The 18,951-nt window shown below is 38.3% G+C and overlaps 1 protein-coding gene across 2 annotated transcripts in view; it reads right to left on the bottom strand.

Annotated features, from left to right (window-relative positions):
• Positions 1–18,951, bottom strand: part of LOC114648310 (CSC1-like protein 1) — a 178,682-nt gene that overhangs the window by 97,712 nt on the left and 62,019 nt on the right. For both annotated transcript variants that reach the window (XM_028797283.2, XM_051925535.1), the window contains exon 6: positions 14,934–15,076. In XM_028797283.2, the coding sequence (XP_028653116.2) occupies positions 14,934–15,076 (143 nt within the window). The remainder of the gene's footprint in view (positions 1–14,933; positions 15,077–18,951) is intronic.

Raw genomic sequence — 18,951 nt, 5'->3', positions numbered from 1 at the left:
GTTTCTACTTTGCGGATTTTCTTATTTCGCGGGTGGCTCTGGAACGCAACCCCCGCGATGGAGGAGGGATTACTGTAATCAATTTTTCCCCACAAAAGATAGCTATATGCACAAAAAAAAAACGAGGGTGAAGTTGGAGGAGGAGGCCATATTAAACTGACCTGCACGCATAACCCAATACCAAGAGGCTTTTTCAAGTCTCTGTTGTGCTAATTGATAGTATACTTGACATAGTAAACTCATCATTAGACACGGGGGTCTTCAATGACTGTCTTAAGACAGCAAATGTCAAACTCCTGTTGAAGAAAAATGATCTTGACTCCTCTGTTCTTGACAATTTTACACCAATATCTAACCCTCCTTGTTTAAGTAAAATTCTAGAAAAGGCAGTCATTACGCAACTAAAAGTTTACTTGAATAAACATTCTATTCTTGACAAGTTTCAGTCAGGTTGTAGCACAAATCACAGTACAGAAGCTGCACTGCCAAAGTAGTAAATGACTTGTCAGTTAATTTGAACAGAGGCCTTATATCTGTTCTTGTTCTAATAGACCTGCATGCAGCAATTGGCACCATAGATCACAGTATTCTTATATATCACCTTAGTCCTTACTCAATGGGTGGGCCTCTCCAGCAATGTCTTAAACTGGTTTAAGTCATACTTAACAGGTCTAAAATTCTTTGTTAGTTGTGGTGATTATACCTCGGAGACCCATAATATATTCTCTGTCCACTGTTCTTTTCAATCTACATGGTTCCAAAACGTCAGATTATTTCAAAGCACAGCTACCACAGCTATGCACATGACACACAGCTGTATTTATCAGTAGCGCCTGATGACCCTGATGCTCTTGGCTCTCTGATCATGTGTCTTACTTGTATTTCTGAATGGATGAGCAGTAACTTTCTCAAACTAAATAAGGAGAAAAGAGAAATCTTAAGTTATTGGCAAAAATGGATATAGTGAGGGTATTAGAAATAAACTTGATGCCTTAGTCTTAAAAGTCAAGACAGAAGTAAAGAATTTAGGAGTAATTATTGACTCTGACCTAAACTTTAAATCACATATTAATCAGATTACTAGGAATGTATTTCTTCACTTAAGGAATATAGCTAATTTTAGACCTCTTATAACTTTACAAGACTCTGAAAAATTAGTTAACGCTTTTGTTTCCTTACAGGAGAAAGACATCATCAGTTATAGTTAGTGCAGAATGCAGCAGCAAGAACCTTAACTAGAAAAAGAAAATCTGAGCACATTTCACCAGTTTGAGCGCCATTACATTGGTTATCCGTATCATTTAGAATTGACTTTAAAATATTACTAATGGTTTACAAAGCCTTAAATAATCTTGCTCCATCCTATGTTTTGGAATGTCTGTCCCCTTACAATCCAATTCATAACCTCAATCTTCAAATGAAGGTCTGCTTATAATTTCAAGAGCCAACCTGAAAAGAAGTGGTGAGGCGGCCTTTTGCTGTTATGCACCTAAAATTTAGAACACTTTACCAATAGAATTTCATGAGGCTAATACTGTAGAATAATTTAAAAAACTGATAAAAAAACATTATTTTAAAATGGCTTTTTTGAAGCTACATTTTAGTTGTATCCTTATCTATACTAATAAAAGGCAAAGCCCTCACTGACTGACTGACTCACTGACTGACTGACTCACTCATCACTAATTGTCCAACTTCCCGTGTAGGTAGAAGGCTGAAATTTGGCAGGCTCATTCCTTACAGCTTACTTACAAAAGTTAGGCAGGTTTTATTTCGAAATTCTACGCGTAATGGTCATAACTGGAACCTGTTTTTTGTCCATATACTCTAATGGAGGAGGCAGAGTCACGTATCGCGTCATCACGTATTACGCCTCCTACGTAGTCACGTGAAGTGAAAACAAGGAAGAGATTTACAGCACGAGTCAAACGCGGGAACGAAGGTAAATGACGTTAATTGTTGAGTGTCTTTTAATACTGTGTAAGCATACATATTAACAGATGTGCTATTAAACGTGTGCATTTACGGGGTGATTTCTCAGGCTTAAAAGCTCGCCTTTTATTAAAAAGGTGAATGCAAACTGTTTTCATTCTGAAGGGCACAAACCACATTAGATTTCATGCTCAAGAGTAAGCTCAGCACACAGCTTGGTCATATTACAACCGGAAGGGCGAACTGACAACATGGTATACAAAGAGATCCTTAAGAAACAATTATTGATTCATTTTCCCTCAGTTTAAAAAGGTTTACTTTTCTTCTTAATAAAAATTTTAAAGCAGTACTTCGCCGCTGCGAAGCGCGGGTATTTTGATATATATCAAAATATATCGCGTCATCACGCCTCCCATGTAAGCACGTGAACTGACCCGCTGCCGTTTGCAATGCCATATTTGCGAGATACAAGTTTAATGAGAAGACACGAGGTATAAACAACAGTTTGGATCACTTTGTGACAGAGTTAAAATTGCTGTAGCGAGAAACTTTTAACTGCCGGGTCTTAGCTAACATTAAATAAACCCCTGGACATCGCAACATCACACAAGAGATCGGCTCACGTGAAGTGACTGAACGCAGCAGGAGTGATCACTTCGATGAATCAGACCTGTTCAAAAAACACATTACACAATTGATAAGGTACGAAAACAATATGAAACCGATTGTGGATTTCCGTACAGCCACTGAAACTTTGTGACGGCACGAGACTTCAGGTCACGTGTCTGCAAAAGAACCTCATTCAGGCAACTATTTTTACTGGCTGTGGCTCAGGGGAGAGAGTTTTTATTCCTCGCATCCCCGTTATACCCTCTGATCTCCCATTTCAATTCAAACGCCTCCAATTTCCACTAAGGCTCTGCTTAGCAATGACAATTAATAAGTCTCAGGGACAGACCCTACAAAAGGTTGGCATTGATTTAAGGCAGGACTGCTTTTCACATGGCCAAATGTACATTGCATGCTCAACAGTAAGCTCAGCACACAGCTTGGTCATATTACAACCAAAGGGGAGAACTGACAACGTGCTATACAAAGAGATCCATAACAAATAATTATTGATTCATTTTCCCTCAGTTTAAAAAGGTTTACTTTTCTTCTTAATAAAAATTTTAAAGCAGTACTTTGCCACTGCGAAGCGCGGGTATTTTGATATATATCAAAATATATCTCGTCATCACGCCTCCCATGTAAGCACGCGAACTGACCCGCTGCCGTTTGCAATGCCATATTCGCGAGATACAAGTTTAATGAGAAGACACGAGGTATAAACGACAGTTTGGATCACTTTGTGACAGAGTTAAAATTGCTGCAGCGAGAAACTTTTAACTGCCTGGTCTTAGCTAACATTAAATAAACCCGTGGACATCGCAACATCACACAAGAGAGCGGCTCACGTGAAGTGACTGAATGCAGCAGGAGTGATCACTTCGATGAATCAAACCTGTTCAAAAAACACATTACACAATTGGTAACGTGCGAAAACAATATGAAACCGATTGTGGATTTGCGTACAGCCACTGAAACTTTGTGACAGCACGAGACTTCAGGTCACATGTCTGCAAAAGAACCTCATTCAGGTAACTATTTTTACTGGCGGTGGCTCAGGGGAGACAGTTTTTATTCCTCGCATCCCCGTTATACCCTCTGATCTCCCATTTCAATTCAAACGCCTCCAATTTCCACTAAGGCTCTGCTTCGCAATGACAATTAATAAGTCTCAGGGACAGACCCTACAAAAGGTTGACATTCATTTGATATACTGTATATTATATATATATATATATATATATATATGTAGATATGTATATATGTAGATATGTATATATGTCAATGTATGTATGTATATATGTATGTCTAGATATATGTAGATATGTATATATATATGTGTATATATATGTAGATATGTAAATATATATATGTGTGTGTGTGTGTGTGTATGTATGTGTGTATATATATATATATGTATGTGTATGTATGTATATGTATATATGTATATGTATGTGTATATATATATATATATATGTAGATGTGTATATGTATATATGTGTATATGTACACACACACACATATATATATATATGTTTGTGTGTCTGTGTGTATATAATATTATACATATATATATATATATATATATATATATATACACATACATATATGACAGCAACACTCATAACAGTGACAACACAATTTCATATATATATATATATATATATATATATATATATATATATATATATATATATATATATATATATATATATATATGTAGATATGTATATACAGTAATCCCTCCTCCATCGCGGGGGTTGCGTTCCAGAGCCACCCGAGAAATAAGAAAATCCGCGAAGTAGAAACCATATGTTTATATGGTTATTTTTAGATTGTCATGCTTGGGTCACAGATTTGCGCAGAAACACAGGAGGTTGTAGAGAGACAGGAACGTTATTCAAACACTGCAAACAAACATTTGTCTCTTTTTCAAAAGTTTAAACTGTGCTCCATGACAAGGCAGAGATGACAGTTCAGTCTCACAATTAAAAGAATGCAAACATATCTTCCTCTTCAAAGGAGTGAAGCAAACAAATCAATAGTGCTGTTTGGCTTGTAAGTATGCGAAGCACCACGGCACAAAGCTGTTGAAGGCGGCAGCTCACACCCCCTCCGTCAGAAGCAGGAAGAGAGAGAGAGAAACAAAGTCAAAAATCAATACGTGCCCTTTGAGCTTTTAAGTATGCGAAGCACCGTGCAGCATACTTAAAAGCTGCACACAGAAGGTAGCAACGTGAAGATAATCTTTCAGCATTTTTAGACGAGCGTCCGTATTGTCTAGGTGTGCGAACAGCCCCCCTGCTCACACCCCCTACGTCAGGATCACAGATAGTCAGTGCAAGAGACAGAGAAAGAAAAGTAAGCTGGGTAGCTTCTCAGCCATCTGCCAATAGCGTCCCTTGTATGAAATCAACTGGGCAAACCAAATGAGGAAGCATGTACCAGAAATTAAAAGACCCATTGTCCTCAGAAACCCGCGAAGCAGCGAAAAATCCGCGATATATATTTAAATATGCTTACATATAAAATCCGCGATGGAGTGAAGCCGCGAAAGGCGAAGCGCAATATAGCGAGGGATTACTGTATATATATGCGTCAATGTATTTTTGTATGTATGTCTAGATATATATATGTATGTAGATATGTATATATATATGTGTATATATATGTAGATGTGTATATATGTAGATATGTAAATATATATGTATATATATGTGTCTGTGTATATATATATATGTGTGTGTGTGTGTGTATGTGTGTATATATATGTTGATATATATATATATATATATATATATATATATATATATATGGATGTGTATATATATATATGTAGATGTGTATATGTAGATATGTATATATATATATATATGTTTATGCGTGTCTGTGTGCGTGTATAGCAACACTCATAACAATGACAACACAATTACATTGACAATCATGTTACGTTATTTTTAAAATGTTTCCTTTTCTTTTTCATAACCTCTTTAACACACTACTTCTCCGCTGCGAAGCGCGGGTATTTTGCTAGTTAGTCTATATGGGCACTGAATTATCATTTTTGTCTGGGTTCTTCAATTCCGTACTAATCTGTGCTATTCTCTGCTGTCTTTTCCAGTTCTTCTGTGGTGGTGATCTGTGCCTCCACCACCTGATCAAGGTACCATCCCTGTGTTTATGGTTTGAATGGCAGGTGTCCCAGATGTCCACATGACCATCATCATAAAATTCTTCCATGTGAAGCCTGAAAACCATGAATACTGATTAAGAACATATGTTACGTAGAATGCCGTGTGGGGGCTGCGTGGTTTTTTGGCCTTGGAACCCCTGCAGATTTTGTTTTTTTCTCCAACCTAACTGGAGTTATATTTTTATTTTTTCTGTCATCCTGGCCATCCAACCTTACTTTTCTCTTTGTTATATACTGCAAATTATTGCCTAATCTTGTTTACTTATGTTTTATATGTTTTCCTTTTTATCTTGTAAAGTATTCTGAGATGCATTGTTTTATGTAAATGTGCTTGTGGCAAGCGGCTGGGGGCGGTACCCAGCCGGGACGCCCAGAAGGACCAAAGGAAGGATTACACCTCCTCCGGACCACGAGGGGGCTACCGCCCTGGTGACTATGGGGACCACGGGAAAGGAGCATGGAAGCTCAACCCTACAGGGGCCAGTGGTCACCGCCAGGGGGCGCCCAAATGCCTGGAGAGGCCTGGTCCTCAGCACTTCCGCCACACCCGGAAGTGCTGAGGGGACGAAGACCAGGGACACCCAGAGTGCTTCCGGGTGCACAGCCGGCACTTCCGCCACACCAGGGAGTGCCGGCACAAGTTCATCAGGAAGCACCTGGAGCACGTCCGGGTGGATATAAAAGGGACCGCCTCACTCCATTCGAGAGCTAGAGTCGGGAGTGGGAGCAGGACAAAGCTCTCGAGAGGAGAGGAGAGGCGGCCCATGAAAACTCAGAGAAAGGCCCATGTGGAGGGTGATTGGTGCTGGGAGCACTGGGTGTTGGGCAGACTTTATTTGTAGAAATAAACGTGTGTTTCATAAAGAAGTGATGTTTGTCTGATGGTGTTCGGACCTGGGCTCACAGCTATATAAATAAATATTGTTGCTGATTCACTTTTCATAATATCAGAGATTACTAAACTCCTGGTGTCACTCCACAACCAAAATAAATGTTTTCTTTTAAATTATTACATGGATCTTGGAGAACATGTTTAACACACGTTTTGGACTGTTGTCAACATAGTTTTAAAAGCATGCATCCTAAACTAAAGGGCATCTCTCCACATGGAGTTAACATTAGTTGCATAAATGATTAATAATCTTAAAATCTCAATCATATTTATATTACAAAATTATGTTTTTTAGCAGGTTGACATGCTAATCATCTTCATGTTAGGCTTAACAAGGTTGTTTCATATTCCAAATGTAGTAGATGATAGGTCTGTTTTTCTTTTTTGGTATTCTAAAAGGATTAAATAAAACATATTAAGGTAAAAGCAGTGAAGATTCAGAATTTAAATCAACACCGAGCAATGTGCACCACAATCAGTTAAAATAGGGCAAAATATCAATTAAAGATTTCAATACAACAGCTGGATTCAATATGTATTTAAAAATTTCAATATGTTTTGTGTAGAACTCAGCAATTATAGGTTGTTTTGATTGTGGCTCGTTAATGTAAGCTTTTATTGCATGGTGTGTTCAATGTTCAATAGGGAAATTTGAACATTTATTAAAGAAGTCTTCATTATGGCTCGTTTCCATCACCGTTCAGTCCTGGAGAAAAAAAAAAAAATTGCTGTGTACATCAATTACAATTTTAAAAAAAATTATGACAAATGTAGCCTGCATTCACTGCTTTTCACGATTGGCTCAAATCAAACAGTACAAATTGGGTCCAATCTAAGAACAGAAAATAATATTTAAAAAAAAAAATACAACTAAAATTAACTGACAAAGGCTTGAACCCTTGTCCATGTGAGGTGGGGTACTGTCATCTGCTGACCTTTTAAGAAGTTCTTCCTTTCTCTTGTTTTTTTTTTTTCTTCAAGCAGTAAGGCTGGATGTGTCCCATTACTGTGGACAAATCTGGACCAATCCTGTGTTAGCTGGCTGCCAGAAATCGGACACTACATCTAGTGGCCCATGGTATTCATGAATAGAAGCAGTAGTATTGGTAGAAGCAGAAGCAACATTATCTGCAGTATTAATATTGTCTCATGTACAATGAAATTTTTAACTTGCATGTCCAACCAACATGTAACACCTCTCCAGTTCCCAGTCTTGGGATTTCACTAGATCTGATATTTTGGAACTAAGATAATATCAAAATTACAAAAATGTAACAGTATTAACATTTTTAAAGTACTGGTAATAATAAATGAAAAAACAATATTGCAGTCATGCAATAAGACAATTTACGTAGAAAAGCAAATAAAAAATGAGAAAAATTATGATTAAAAACTACATATTATAACAATCTGAGGGAGCGAGGAGATGGAGGAATGAAATCAGCACTTTATGTCAGACTGTGTTGAGTGGCCCTAAACAGGCCTGTTCCGCAACTGCTGTGGCACCATGTGCTCCCAGCTGGTTCTGTCTGCTTTGTCCATCACCGCCTAGCTCTGCCTCACTCCATTCACCTGGTGTCAGAGGCAACTCGTCTGCCACACAATCTCCTGGCTTAGTAAAGCCAAGAAAATGCAACACTTGAACTTTTTATAGAAAAGAAAAAACAAAACACACACACAAGCTTTCATTACCACTTTTATCTCATTATGGAGTTATTTCAGGAATACTGTAGATTCATGCATGAGAGCACAAGGATGTGAAAACAGCACAACATTTTTTTTACATGAATTATAAACTAATGGATTAATTTAAAACTGACAAGATTGGTTTTTTTACATAGCATAATGGATGGCATGCAGGGGACTGCAGGGACTAGCACCCTGGCCAGAAATGAACAAGGATCCTTACCCAGTCAGGAGGCCAGCACAGGTAAGGAAAGGGGAAGACAACCCCCTGGCAGTGTCCCTGGGCTACAGTACTTCAACGGATACGCACTGGGCATGCTGGGAACTGTAGCCCCATGGAACAGCCCTGTTGGTGTCCATGGGTGCTGCCAAGGAGCAATGAAAATTAATGGTCCCTACTTTAGGAGACTTCTGCCTAACCCAGAAGTGCTTCCTACTGACAGTCTCGTAATCCCTGGTCCTGCATAAAGGAAGCAGTTTCACTTCAATACAGGTGAGTCGGGACGGGAGAGGAGCTGGATAACACTCGCCTGGAGGGAGGGAGGAAGGAAGTAAGAGATTGTGTCTGTGCTTGTGATTATAAATAACCTGTGAAGGTATTTTACACAATAAATCCTTTGTTTGAACCCAAGACTTGTATTTGTGTGATTGTGTTTTGGGTGCTGCAATGCCCCCTACTGGTCACAACAGGAAATCTTAAACTCTGGCCAAACATCCAAAAAGAGCGAGAGATTTCAACAATTAAATCACCAGGGGCCTCATGTATAACGCCGTGCGTAGAACTCACACTATAACATGGCGTAAGCACAAAAGCGGGATTGTGCGTACGCACAGAAAAATCCAGATGCAGGAATCTGTGCGCACGCATACTTTCACGTTCTTCTACTACATAAATCCCGATTTGCGTGAAAAGTAACGCACGTGCACGCGCCTTCTGTCCCGCCCCAACTCCTCCCAGAATTACGCCTCTTTGAATATGCAAATCAATATAAATAGCCTTCTGTGAAAAGACAATGGGAAAAGCACGGGAGAAAATGTAAGAATTTCAGCGAATACCAAGTGGAGGCAAATGAAAAACGTACTATTTGTTGGTTTAAACAGTGGTATAATCAACAAAAGGAAGCTGATCGAGTGACAGTGTGTCGGAGAAACTCGAAGGCTCAACTTCACAAAGTCGCACAGTGCCCGAAATAAAAAAGAAATCACATATCAAAGTCGCCGTGAAAAAGCGAGTCGTAGCCCACCGTCTGAGTGTCATATGAAAGCTTATTAGGGTACAGACAAAAAAAAGGCACACAGTGGGGAAAAAAGCACGAAATGTCAACTTTAATCTCGAAATTTCCACTTTAATCACGTAGTTTATTTTGCCATTAAAGTAGAACATCTTAAACTTCATCTTAAAATCGTTTAATTTACTAGTTTCTCAAATCCTATTGTAACTAAAGTGGCATGTTAAATGCTTTGTTCTGTATCTGATCTTCTATGTGCTCTGTGTATGAATCACTACCTGCTTTTTAAACGGGCTTTCGCTTTCTCCGACGGGACACATACTCCATTACATTCTTGATATTACAGCTCTCTGAATAATTAAAATACTGAGATGTATACGTGATATCTTTGTCATGATGATAGGAATGAAAGCATGTTATTAAACATGGGAACACGGTGGCGCAGTGCTTGTTCATGTCTCACGCAAGAGGCTTGCTGCGCCATACGCAACCTTCAGTTAAATAATTTATCACAGCAGTACTGTCTCTTTCAAATGTACTAACCTCCAATTCCTGTCCTTACTTTTCTTTCTCCAAAAACTCAATCGCCACACAATAAGCTATGTAATAGACGTGAAGCCATCTGTAAGCTTAGAACTTCGATTCTTCAAAACTTTTAAGGAACATTGAAATATCTTAGTAGTACGTGTTTAATTATTATATCCGTCTATCTTTCCAGTGTCGCGTCAGCACCAGCAATAATACAGCGCAAGGCAGGAACAATTACTGAACTAGCTAGCACTGCGGCACCGTGTCCTCACATGTTTAATTATTAACAATACAGATTATTTAAATGAAGTTAAAGTTTTATCTGTATAATATAATCAACATGTTTTGCTGCATTTCGTCTTAGAAATGAATACCGTCATCACATGTAAATACGCGCTTTATAAAGTGGCGCAGGTTGTGCAATATTATAACTGTAGTGCAAGTTTACAGTGGGGTAATTGTACTTATAAGTCCAAATATTTCTACAAGGAGCACTTGATGGACTGATTTAGTGTGTTTAGAGTTCTTGGGATGAAACTGTTTCTAAACCGCGAAGTCCGTACAGGGACTAAAGCGTTTGCTGTGGCTCAGGCAGCATCTGCTTCATGCTGTGTACCGATAATTCTCTTTCCAATCAGCTGCTGCTGTGATTTCCCACTCAGATACAGTAATATAAATACTCTGAGTGGTGCAGTGAGAGTAATGTGGAAAAAGATGATCTGCTGTGGCAGCCCTTAACGGGGATCAGCTGAAAGAACATGCAGTGAGAGTTATAACGCTAAAGCAGTTATGGTATTTGGAATACTATGGCTATTCCCTGGACCATTATATTGCTACAGGTTAATTACAATCAGATGCATTACACTAATAAACAATATGCAGTTAATTTCAGTGTATTTATAAAGCCGCGCCAGGAATGTGGATTTAAGAAAGAAAGAGTGATCACACAGGAACAGTAGCACTGCTTTGACACTGGGTGCCGCCAGTCTGCAAAACCGGGCGGATAAATTGCGTACGCCAAGGAATGAGTTACCGTGGAAATGTGCGTGGCTTTACGCCAAGTTTAGGTTTTATACATCGCGATTTGAGCGTGGAAAGGTTCGTACGCAACATTTCTGTGCGTACGCACCGTTTATACATAAGGCCCCAGGAGTTTATCCATCCATCCATTTTCCAACCCGCTGAATCCGAACACAGGGTCATGGGGGTCTGCTGGAGCCAATCCCAGCCAACACAGGGCACAAGGCAGGAACCAATCCCGGGCAGGGTGCCAACCCACCGCAGGACACACACAAACACACACCAAGCACACACAATTTAGAATCGCCAATCCACCTAACCTGCATGTCTTTGGACTGTGGGAGGAAACCCACGCAGACACGGGGAGAACATGCAAACTCCACGCAGGGAGGACCTGGGAAGCAAACCCAGGTCCCCAGATCTCCCAATTGCGAGGCAGCAGCGCTACCCACTGCGCCATCGTGCCGCCCACCAGGAGTTTATGCCATTGGAAATTTAAAGTAATTTAACTCATCCATTATGACTCTTTAATATTTTTTAACATATTAATGATGCAAGTATAAATCATACAACAGCAAATGTTACAGACCTAACAAAGTCTCTGGCAAGCTAGATTTTACAAGCATGTTACAAAAACTGCTTTAAAAGGGTTTGTTTAAAAGGGAATATGCTGAATTATATCAGAATTCACTAATTCAACAGTACAGATATAATAATGATTGAATTTATATTTTTAGTGTGTATTTTGAGTGGTACATATTAGCTACAAATGACAAAATGTAAAAGAATAAATTAAATATGTGCACATGCTAAATTAAATCAGATAGGGTTTGTAAAGGATGTCATGGTCTATGTTGAAATCCTCCCCCCCCAAGATTATAACTTCCTCTCCCACTTGTTGTTACACTTGGTGAATCCCCATGTCTATAACACATTCAAATTCAAGTTCTGCACTACATTTTTCTATTTGTGATTGCCAGTAACAGTTTACTTAAAGGATAGTGATGTAATTACTTGATGGATATACAAGCATGTTAAAGGTCTTGTTGTCGTTAGTATTTATATATTACATTTATATTCTTTTACAGAAAAAGGCACAATACTGTTCATTTGAACAATAGCAGTAACCTTTATAAAATTATAAAATTATATAAAAGTATAAAATTTCACTGAAGATCAGTATCAAATACAACAATTTTGTTAACTTAACATCAGTATACACAGCCATTATAAAATGAATATATTGAAACACAGCACTTCATTATAATTATTTGAGAAAACCGTCCTTACAGAGCGGTGTCTCCAAGGCAGCCTTCATGTTGCCCACTTTCTTAAAGGGGCACTTACTGTGCTCCCTGCCCACTAGCATTCTGAGATAATATCTGGCTTCTTCATTAGGCACCACTCTTGTTATTTTGCTCTGGCACTCCTTCTCCAGCTTTGTGCCCTCCAGATGACATTTCATAAACCGTAGCCAGCCTGACAACTCTTCTTAACAGGTTTAGGTACTTGTCAAAATGATGCAACCATCTAGTAAAAACAATCAAGTCTAACATTTTAAAATATGAAAAATTCTATTTAGAAAGAAATATAATGTGAAATGCTGTTCAAAAATTGTGCTTTTGCAGTATGTTAAATATGACACATAATATTTAATTTGTGCATTTTTTGTGTGTTTTAGTTTAGATTTATTTAGATAATCGCTCTTAAACTATGTGACCAAGACTACAGTTATATTTTAGAGCTCACAAAGTGCAGTCGCGTCTCTGAGGCTAAGGATCTGCGCTGGTATCTAGAGGGTTACCAGTTCAAAATCTGTTAATACCAGAAGGGATTCTACTCTGTTGGGCCACTGAGCAAGGCCCACTTGTTCCAGGGGCACGGTACAATGGCTGAACCTGCACTGTGACCCCCAAAGATCATATAAAAGGACAATTTCCCCTTGGGAATTAATACAGTGTACCAAAAAAATAAACTGACATTTCTGTAATCAAAATGTTCTGTAACTGAAATAGAAAGCAGATAAAAATAATTATTAAATCATCAATATTCATAAGGTAGTTTCCAGGAGTGTTGAATTTGGGAAGTAGATAAAATTGTAGGCAATTACATATAACTTGTTAAAGAGTGTATATGTTTAAGAATGTTTAGAATGTATATATTTAAGCTTGGATAAAGTAACCAGTACATGTATGCTTGTAAGAAAATGGTACTTTAAGATGAACATATTTCATGTCTGGTCAAACGTAACTAATTAACAATCAGCCAGACCATGGGAACTTATCTTTTGGCCCCAATGTTTGACTAATACAATATCTCATTTAAGGCAGTCAGTAAGCCATTATAAATTCAAAGGATTTTAAAAGGCACTACCAGAGATGACATAGTGGTTAATTAAGTCTGCACAGTGGATCATCGGCAGCAGCCTACCCAGTATTAAGGACATTTACACCAGCAGGTGCAAAAGTAAAGCATCATCCATTATGGAAGATGTCACTCATCCTGCATATAAACTGTTTCTGCCCTGCCATTAGGCACAAGATTGTGTACCTTGCAGGCTGGCTCTACCAGATTGAGGAACAGCTTCTTCTTGGATGCTATTAGACTAATAAATACATCATCACTAAATTTGACTGTACACTCTGTATGGCTTATACTAACTACACTTTGCATTTTGTTTCAATAGTTTCATGTACTAAACTATCTTCTGCTACCTTTTTTATTTGATGCTAATTACAGGGCATAATAAAATTATATTTCATTTAGCTATAGTTATCTTACTTATATATAAATGTTATTTCATTTTATTTTATTGTGTTCATCTCTGGTACCTTTATCACGAAGCTTTGGGGGTTGAGGGGATACTTGTGGGATACGATTTATTATGAAGTTTTTTTTTTTTTTGTTTTAATGGGTTATCATGGGCATTGTTTAAATTACTGGTACCAAATTTAATTTCTGCATATGCATGTTGGAATTACAAAAAAGATCTTTGATATCTGCAAAAAAGAGAGAAGAGAACTGTTTTTGCTATCTACCATCCCAATGCTCACAAGCATCACAGCTGAAGAAGACAAAGACTACAAAAGCTAAAGTGGCCATCCAATACAAAGCTTACTGTGAGACCCAGATTTGAATCGTTCAGGTTGTATGTCTTCAATACTAACATTTACTCCTAGTTTTTCTGCAAATAAATAAAAAAGATTAGAATAAAAACCTGGGTATTGCCTCACTGAAGTCAACTGGTTGTTTACTGACATTTAGCTGTGATTGATCAGTGGTAATATAAAGCTAAATTTGTTCAGGAGAAGTTCTTTCAGAAGTAGTGATTTGAGTGCAGCCCAACGTGACCCAGCAAGGAAAGGCTTTCAAGCAAGCCCTTTTGCTTCTATTAAATTCTGAAGCCCCCTTCAAAAGGTAGCTATCAGAGTGAGAAAAACTCTGAAGGAACAGCCTTTGTGGTAGCTTTTAGCTTTTGCTAGGGTGGAGTGTAGCTCTTTCAGGGGAAGCAATATGAAAACTGACCAACACATCCACAAATCCTGGTAGGGATGCCCTGTGAGTGAGCCACTTCTAGCACCTAATAGGGTATTAAAGATGTCAATGTATTTTTATTCTTTATTTGAGGTTGTCTGTGCTGAGTAAATGTAAAATAGGCCAAGTATTACAGGAAGTACATGTGAATCAAGGTTAACAATTTAGGCATTTCCAGCATTAACTTGTGCCTTTTGTGAACACAGTTTCACAATAAAACAAACGCAACAGCAACTCATTACCCTGTATTAAATTAAATACATTAAAAAACTGATGATTGGACAATAGGGGTTTGTTTTATAAATCTTACCTAACAACTTTCCAGAGAGGTTCACTGGTAAGATAACAGCCACTGACAAAATACTGAAAATCACCAACAAAAATATTAGGTGTTTTTGGAAGTTCAGGTAGTGCACAGCATCACTGCCACATCTTTCTTGAATTTTTTCTTTACTGCAAAAAAAGAAAAAAAAACTGAATTCCTTGACTTAATAGGATTTCCTCATTTGAATTATTCAAATTAAAAAAAAAAACAACAATTTTCATAAATATTAGAAACAAAAATGTACACAACAAAAATAGCCACTAAACAAGCCAAAAATACAGTTTCTTAAAGTAACAGATTCCAAACATAAAAAGAAGACAAGTCAAAGAAAATGACTGAATACGACTGTAAGTGTTCTACAGGTGGGTGCCAATTTTTTCATACTAGGGTAACATTATTAGCAGAAAGAAAATGTATCTTTCATAATACATGGATCCCTCAACTACCTGTTTAAATACGATTCCTTTATTTTCTGACAAATGCTCCATCCTAGGTACTATGTGCGACCTATCTTATTTTAATGTTTCACCAGAGGAAAGAATAAGATTGCATTTTGCTCCCATAACTTGCCAGTCAATAATTTGTAAAGCAGTTTGGTAGATGGCAATTCTGGCAATAAGAGAAGTACTTGGCAGCAAAATGGAAGACAAAAATCACAAAAGTGCACCACCTATTATAACACCTGTCAAGGTCAATAGTGCTCCCTCATATAGCTGGCTGTATAAGTGACCAACTTGTACTGCTCATTATTCTGGGTTCCTGCCTATAGCTCCAAAAATCTGCTATTATTTTTCATTTGCCGTTTTGTATCAATATCCTTTCTGTCCTAGGCAAGTTAAAACAGGCTAACTAATTTTCAAAGAAATCCCAGTATTACTTGAAGATGACCTAGGTTTTCTACTTTATCTATGTTCCTAATTGTACCATGTGTTTGAAATTGATATGAATCACATTTTTTCCCCTCTATAAATCTCAGAATTGTGTCCCATAACTTCATAAATTATAGGTGTGATGATAAAACAAACATTCTCAACAAGTACTTAATTAATGTAATATTTTCCGTGTTTAAAGAAACAATTTGATTTCCTTCTTATCCAATAAACATTAGCTGCGTTACTTCACAAAAGTTTACCTAGTCCTATATTTCATCTCCAATTAGACCATTTAATAGTACCATTGGTGGCGATACAGACAGCACAAGTATTTACTTCGTAAACTTCAAAAGTAGGACCCTTCTGGTAGTAATGGGATTTGAACCAGCAACCTTCCACATACCAATGCAGATCTATAGCCACAGAGCCGCCACTCTGCCAATACTAATTTGATTTGATGCTTTGATGTTTTTCAGCAGCAAGATGAGGTAGACAGTCTGGTGGAGGAGATTGACCAGCCACAGGAGGCTGATCACCCACCTTACTACAAGTATGGCTCTTCCTCCATGCCACAGCCACCCATGAAAAGACCAAGGAGCTTTAGTGCACTGGCTGACCTGCTTGGAGCTACATTTTCCCCTGCCAAAGATACTGCTGCAGCTGAGATCAAGAAGTTTAGATAAGAAAACCCTCTCTGTTGGTGGAAGGAACATGAGCATGAGTACCCTCAGTTATCCAGAGTAGCAAATAGTTTCCTTTGCATTCCTGGCAACAGGGTTCTCCATGGAGAGAGTTTTCTCTACTGCAGAAGACATTGTTTCCACAATGTCAAAACAATTCAGAACAATTGTTTCCAAGTGTTCTGAAAGCTGGGCATGTTGACCAGCTCATCTTCCTCCACAAAAACCTTGACATTAAAAAATAAGCACCGACATACATACAAACTGAAACATGAGCAATCCAAGTTGAAGATCTTAAAATGTTCACTATTAATATATTCAGATTTTATATATATATACTAGTCATTAAGCCCGTTACAATAACGGGCGCTAGAACAGTAGTGCATAAACATTAGTAGGAACAGTCTATATTAAATGCCAAGGGACCTTGACCTCATTCTTTTTGTTGGTTGTATTTTTCTTTGTCTTTCAGCCTTTCTTTTGTTGATGTTTACTTGATGAGCTGACCGTTCTTCGTGGGCTGCCGCCGTGTATTGTCTTTAATTTTCAGTGACAGTAATACTGTCTTGTACATCTGTTGGCTTGTACGTCCGTAATATACCTTTAATTTTCTCTGGCGGTAATACAGGCGTGCGCATCGGTAATATGCCTTTAATTTTCTCTGACAGTAATACTGGCTTGTATGTGGCTGTAATATGCGTCACTGTATTGTGTACCTTTAATTTCCTCTCGCAGTAATACTGGTTTTGTATTTCCGTAAAACGCCTGTAACTTTCTCCGACAGTAATATCGCACAGCGCACCGTGCCCCGCGCATGTGCAGTTCACCAGAAGACACACACGGACACAGGGATTTTATTAAAGAGGATATATTATATATATTATACATACATACATACAGTGATCCCTCGCTATATCGCGCTTCGCCTTTCGCGGCTTCACTCTATCGTGGATTTTATATGTAAGCATATTTAAATATATATCGCGGATTTTTTGCTGGTTTGCGGATTTCTGCGGACAATGGGTCTTTTAATTTCTGGTACATGCTTCCTCAGTTGGTTTGCCCAGTTGATTTCATACAAGGGACGCTATTGGCAGATGGCTGAGAAGCTACCCAACTTACTTTTCTCTCTCTCTCTCTCTTGCGCTGACTTTCTGTGATCCTGACGTAGGGGGTGTGAGCAGGGGGGCTGTTCGCATACCTAGACGATACGGACGCTAGTCTAAAAATGCTGAAAGATTATCTTCATGTTGCTCCCTTCTGTGCAGCTGCTTCCTGAAGCGACATGCTGCACGGTGCTTCGCATACTTAAAAGCTCGAAGGGCACGTATTGATTTTTGCTTGTTTGTTTTTCTCTGTCTCTCTCTCTCTCTTTGTCTGCTCCTGACGGAGTGGGTGTGAGCTGCTGCCTTCAACAGCTTTGTGCCGCGGTGCTTTGCATACTTAAAAGCCAAACAGCCCTATTGATTTGTTTGCTTTCCTCTGTCTTTCTGACATTCTGTGCTCCTGACGCGCACTCCTTTGAAGAGGAAGATATGTTTGCATTCTTTTAATTGTGAGACGGAACTGTCATCTCTGTCTTGCCATGGAGCACAGTTTAAACTTTTGAAAAAGAGACAAATGTTTGTTTGCAGTGTTTGAATAACGTTCCTGTCTCTCTACAACCTCCTGTGTTTCTGCGCAAATCTGTGACCCAAGCATGACAATATAAAAATAACCATATAAACATATGGTTTCTACTTCGCGGATTTTCTTATTTCGCGGGTGGCTCTGGAACGCAACCCCCGCGATGGAGGAGGGATTACTGTATATATATCCTCCAAACACTTTTTTTTACTGATATACTGTAAACAAATGCTAATTCCTTTGTTCAGGTTACAGTGCTATGATGTTATGCATTTTGCTATAAACTACTTGAAACAGTGTGGCATACTGTATACCTTTAAAGCAGGATCAAAAACTACAGTGATTTTTTAGTTATATAGGAACATTTTATTTCCTTTCTTCATTGCACAAAAGATTGCTATGATGTCTGAAGTTATTAGGGACTGTGATAAATGCAGTTGAAGATGCCAGTGTTCTAACTGCATAAAAAGTTTTTTTTTTTTTTTACTTCGATTTTATGCACATGATGGTGTGTTCTTTATACTATGACAGTTTTCCTAAAATTAGATGTAAAAAAATTGCAATACAGTAATCCCTCGCTATATCGCGCTTCGCCTTTCGCAGCTTCACTCCATCGCGGATTTTATATGTAAGCATATTTAAATATATATCGCGGATTTTTTGCTGGTTCGCGGATTTCTGCGGACAATGGATCTTTTAATTTCTTGTACATGCTTCCTCAGTTGGTTTGCCCAGTTGATTTCATACAAGGGACGCTATTGGCAGATGGCTGAGAAGCTACCCAACTTACTTTTCTCCCTCTCTTGCGCTGACTTTCTCTGATCC

This window comes from Erpetoichthys calabaricus, chromosome 3 (assembly GCF_900747795.2).
Source record: "Erpetoichthys calabaricus chromosome 3, fErpCal1.3, whole genome shotgun sequence".
Taxonomy (NCBI): domain Eukaryota; kingdom Metazoa; phylum Chordata; class Cladistia; order Polypteriformes; family Polypteridae; genus Erpetoichthys; species Erpetoichthys calabaricus.
The sequence above is the reverse complement of the archived record's forward strand: the minus strand, read 5'-3'. Positions and strand labels throughout refer to the sequence as shown.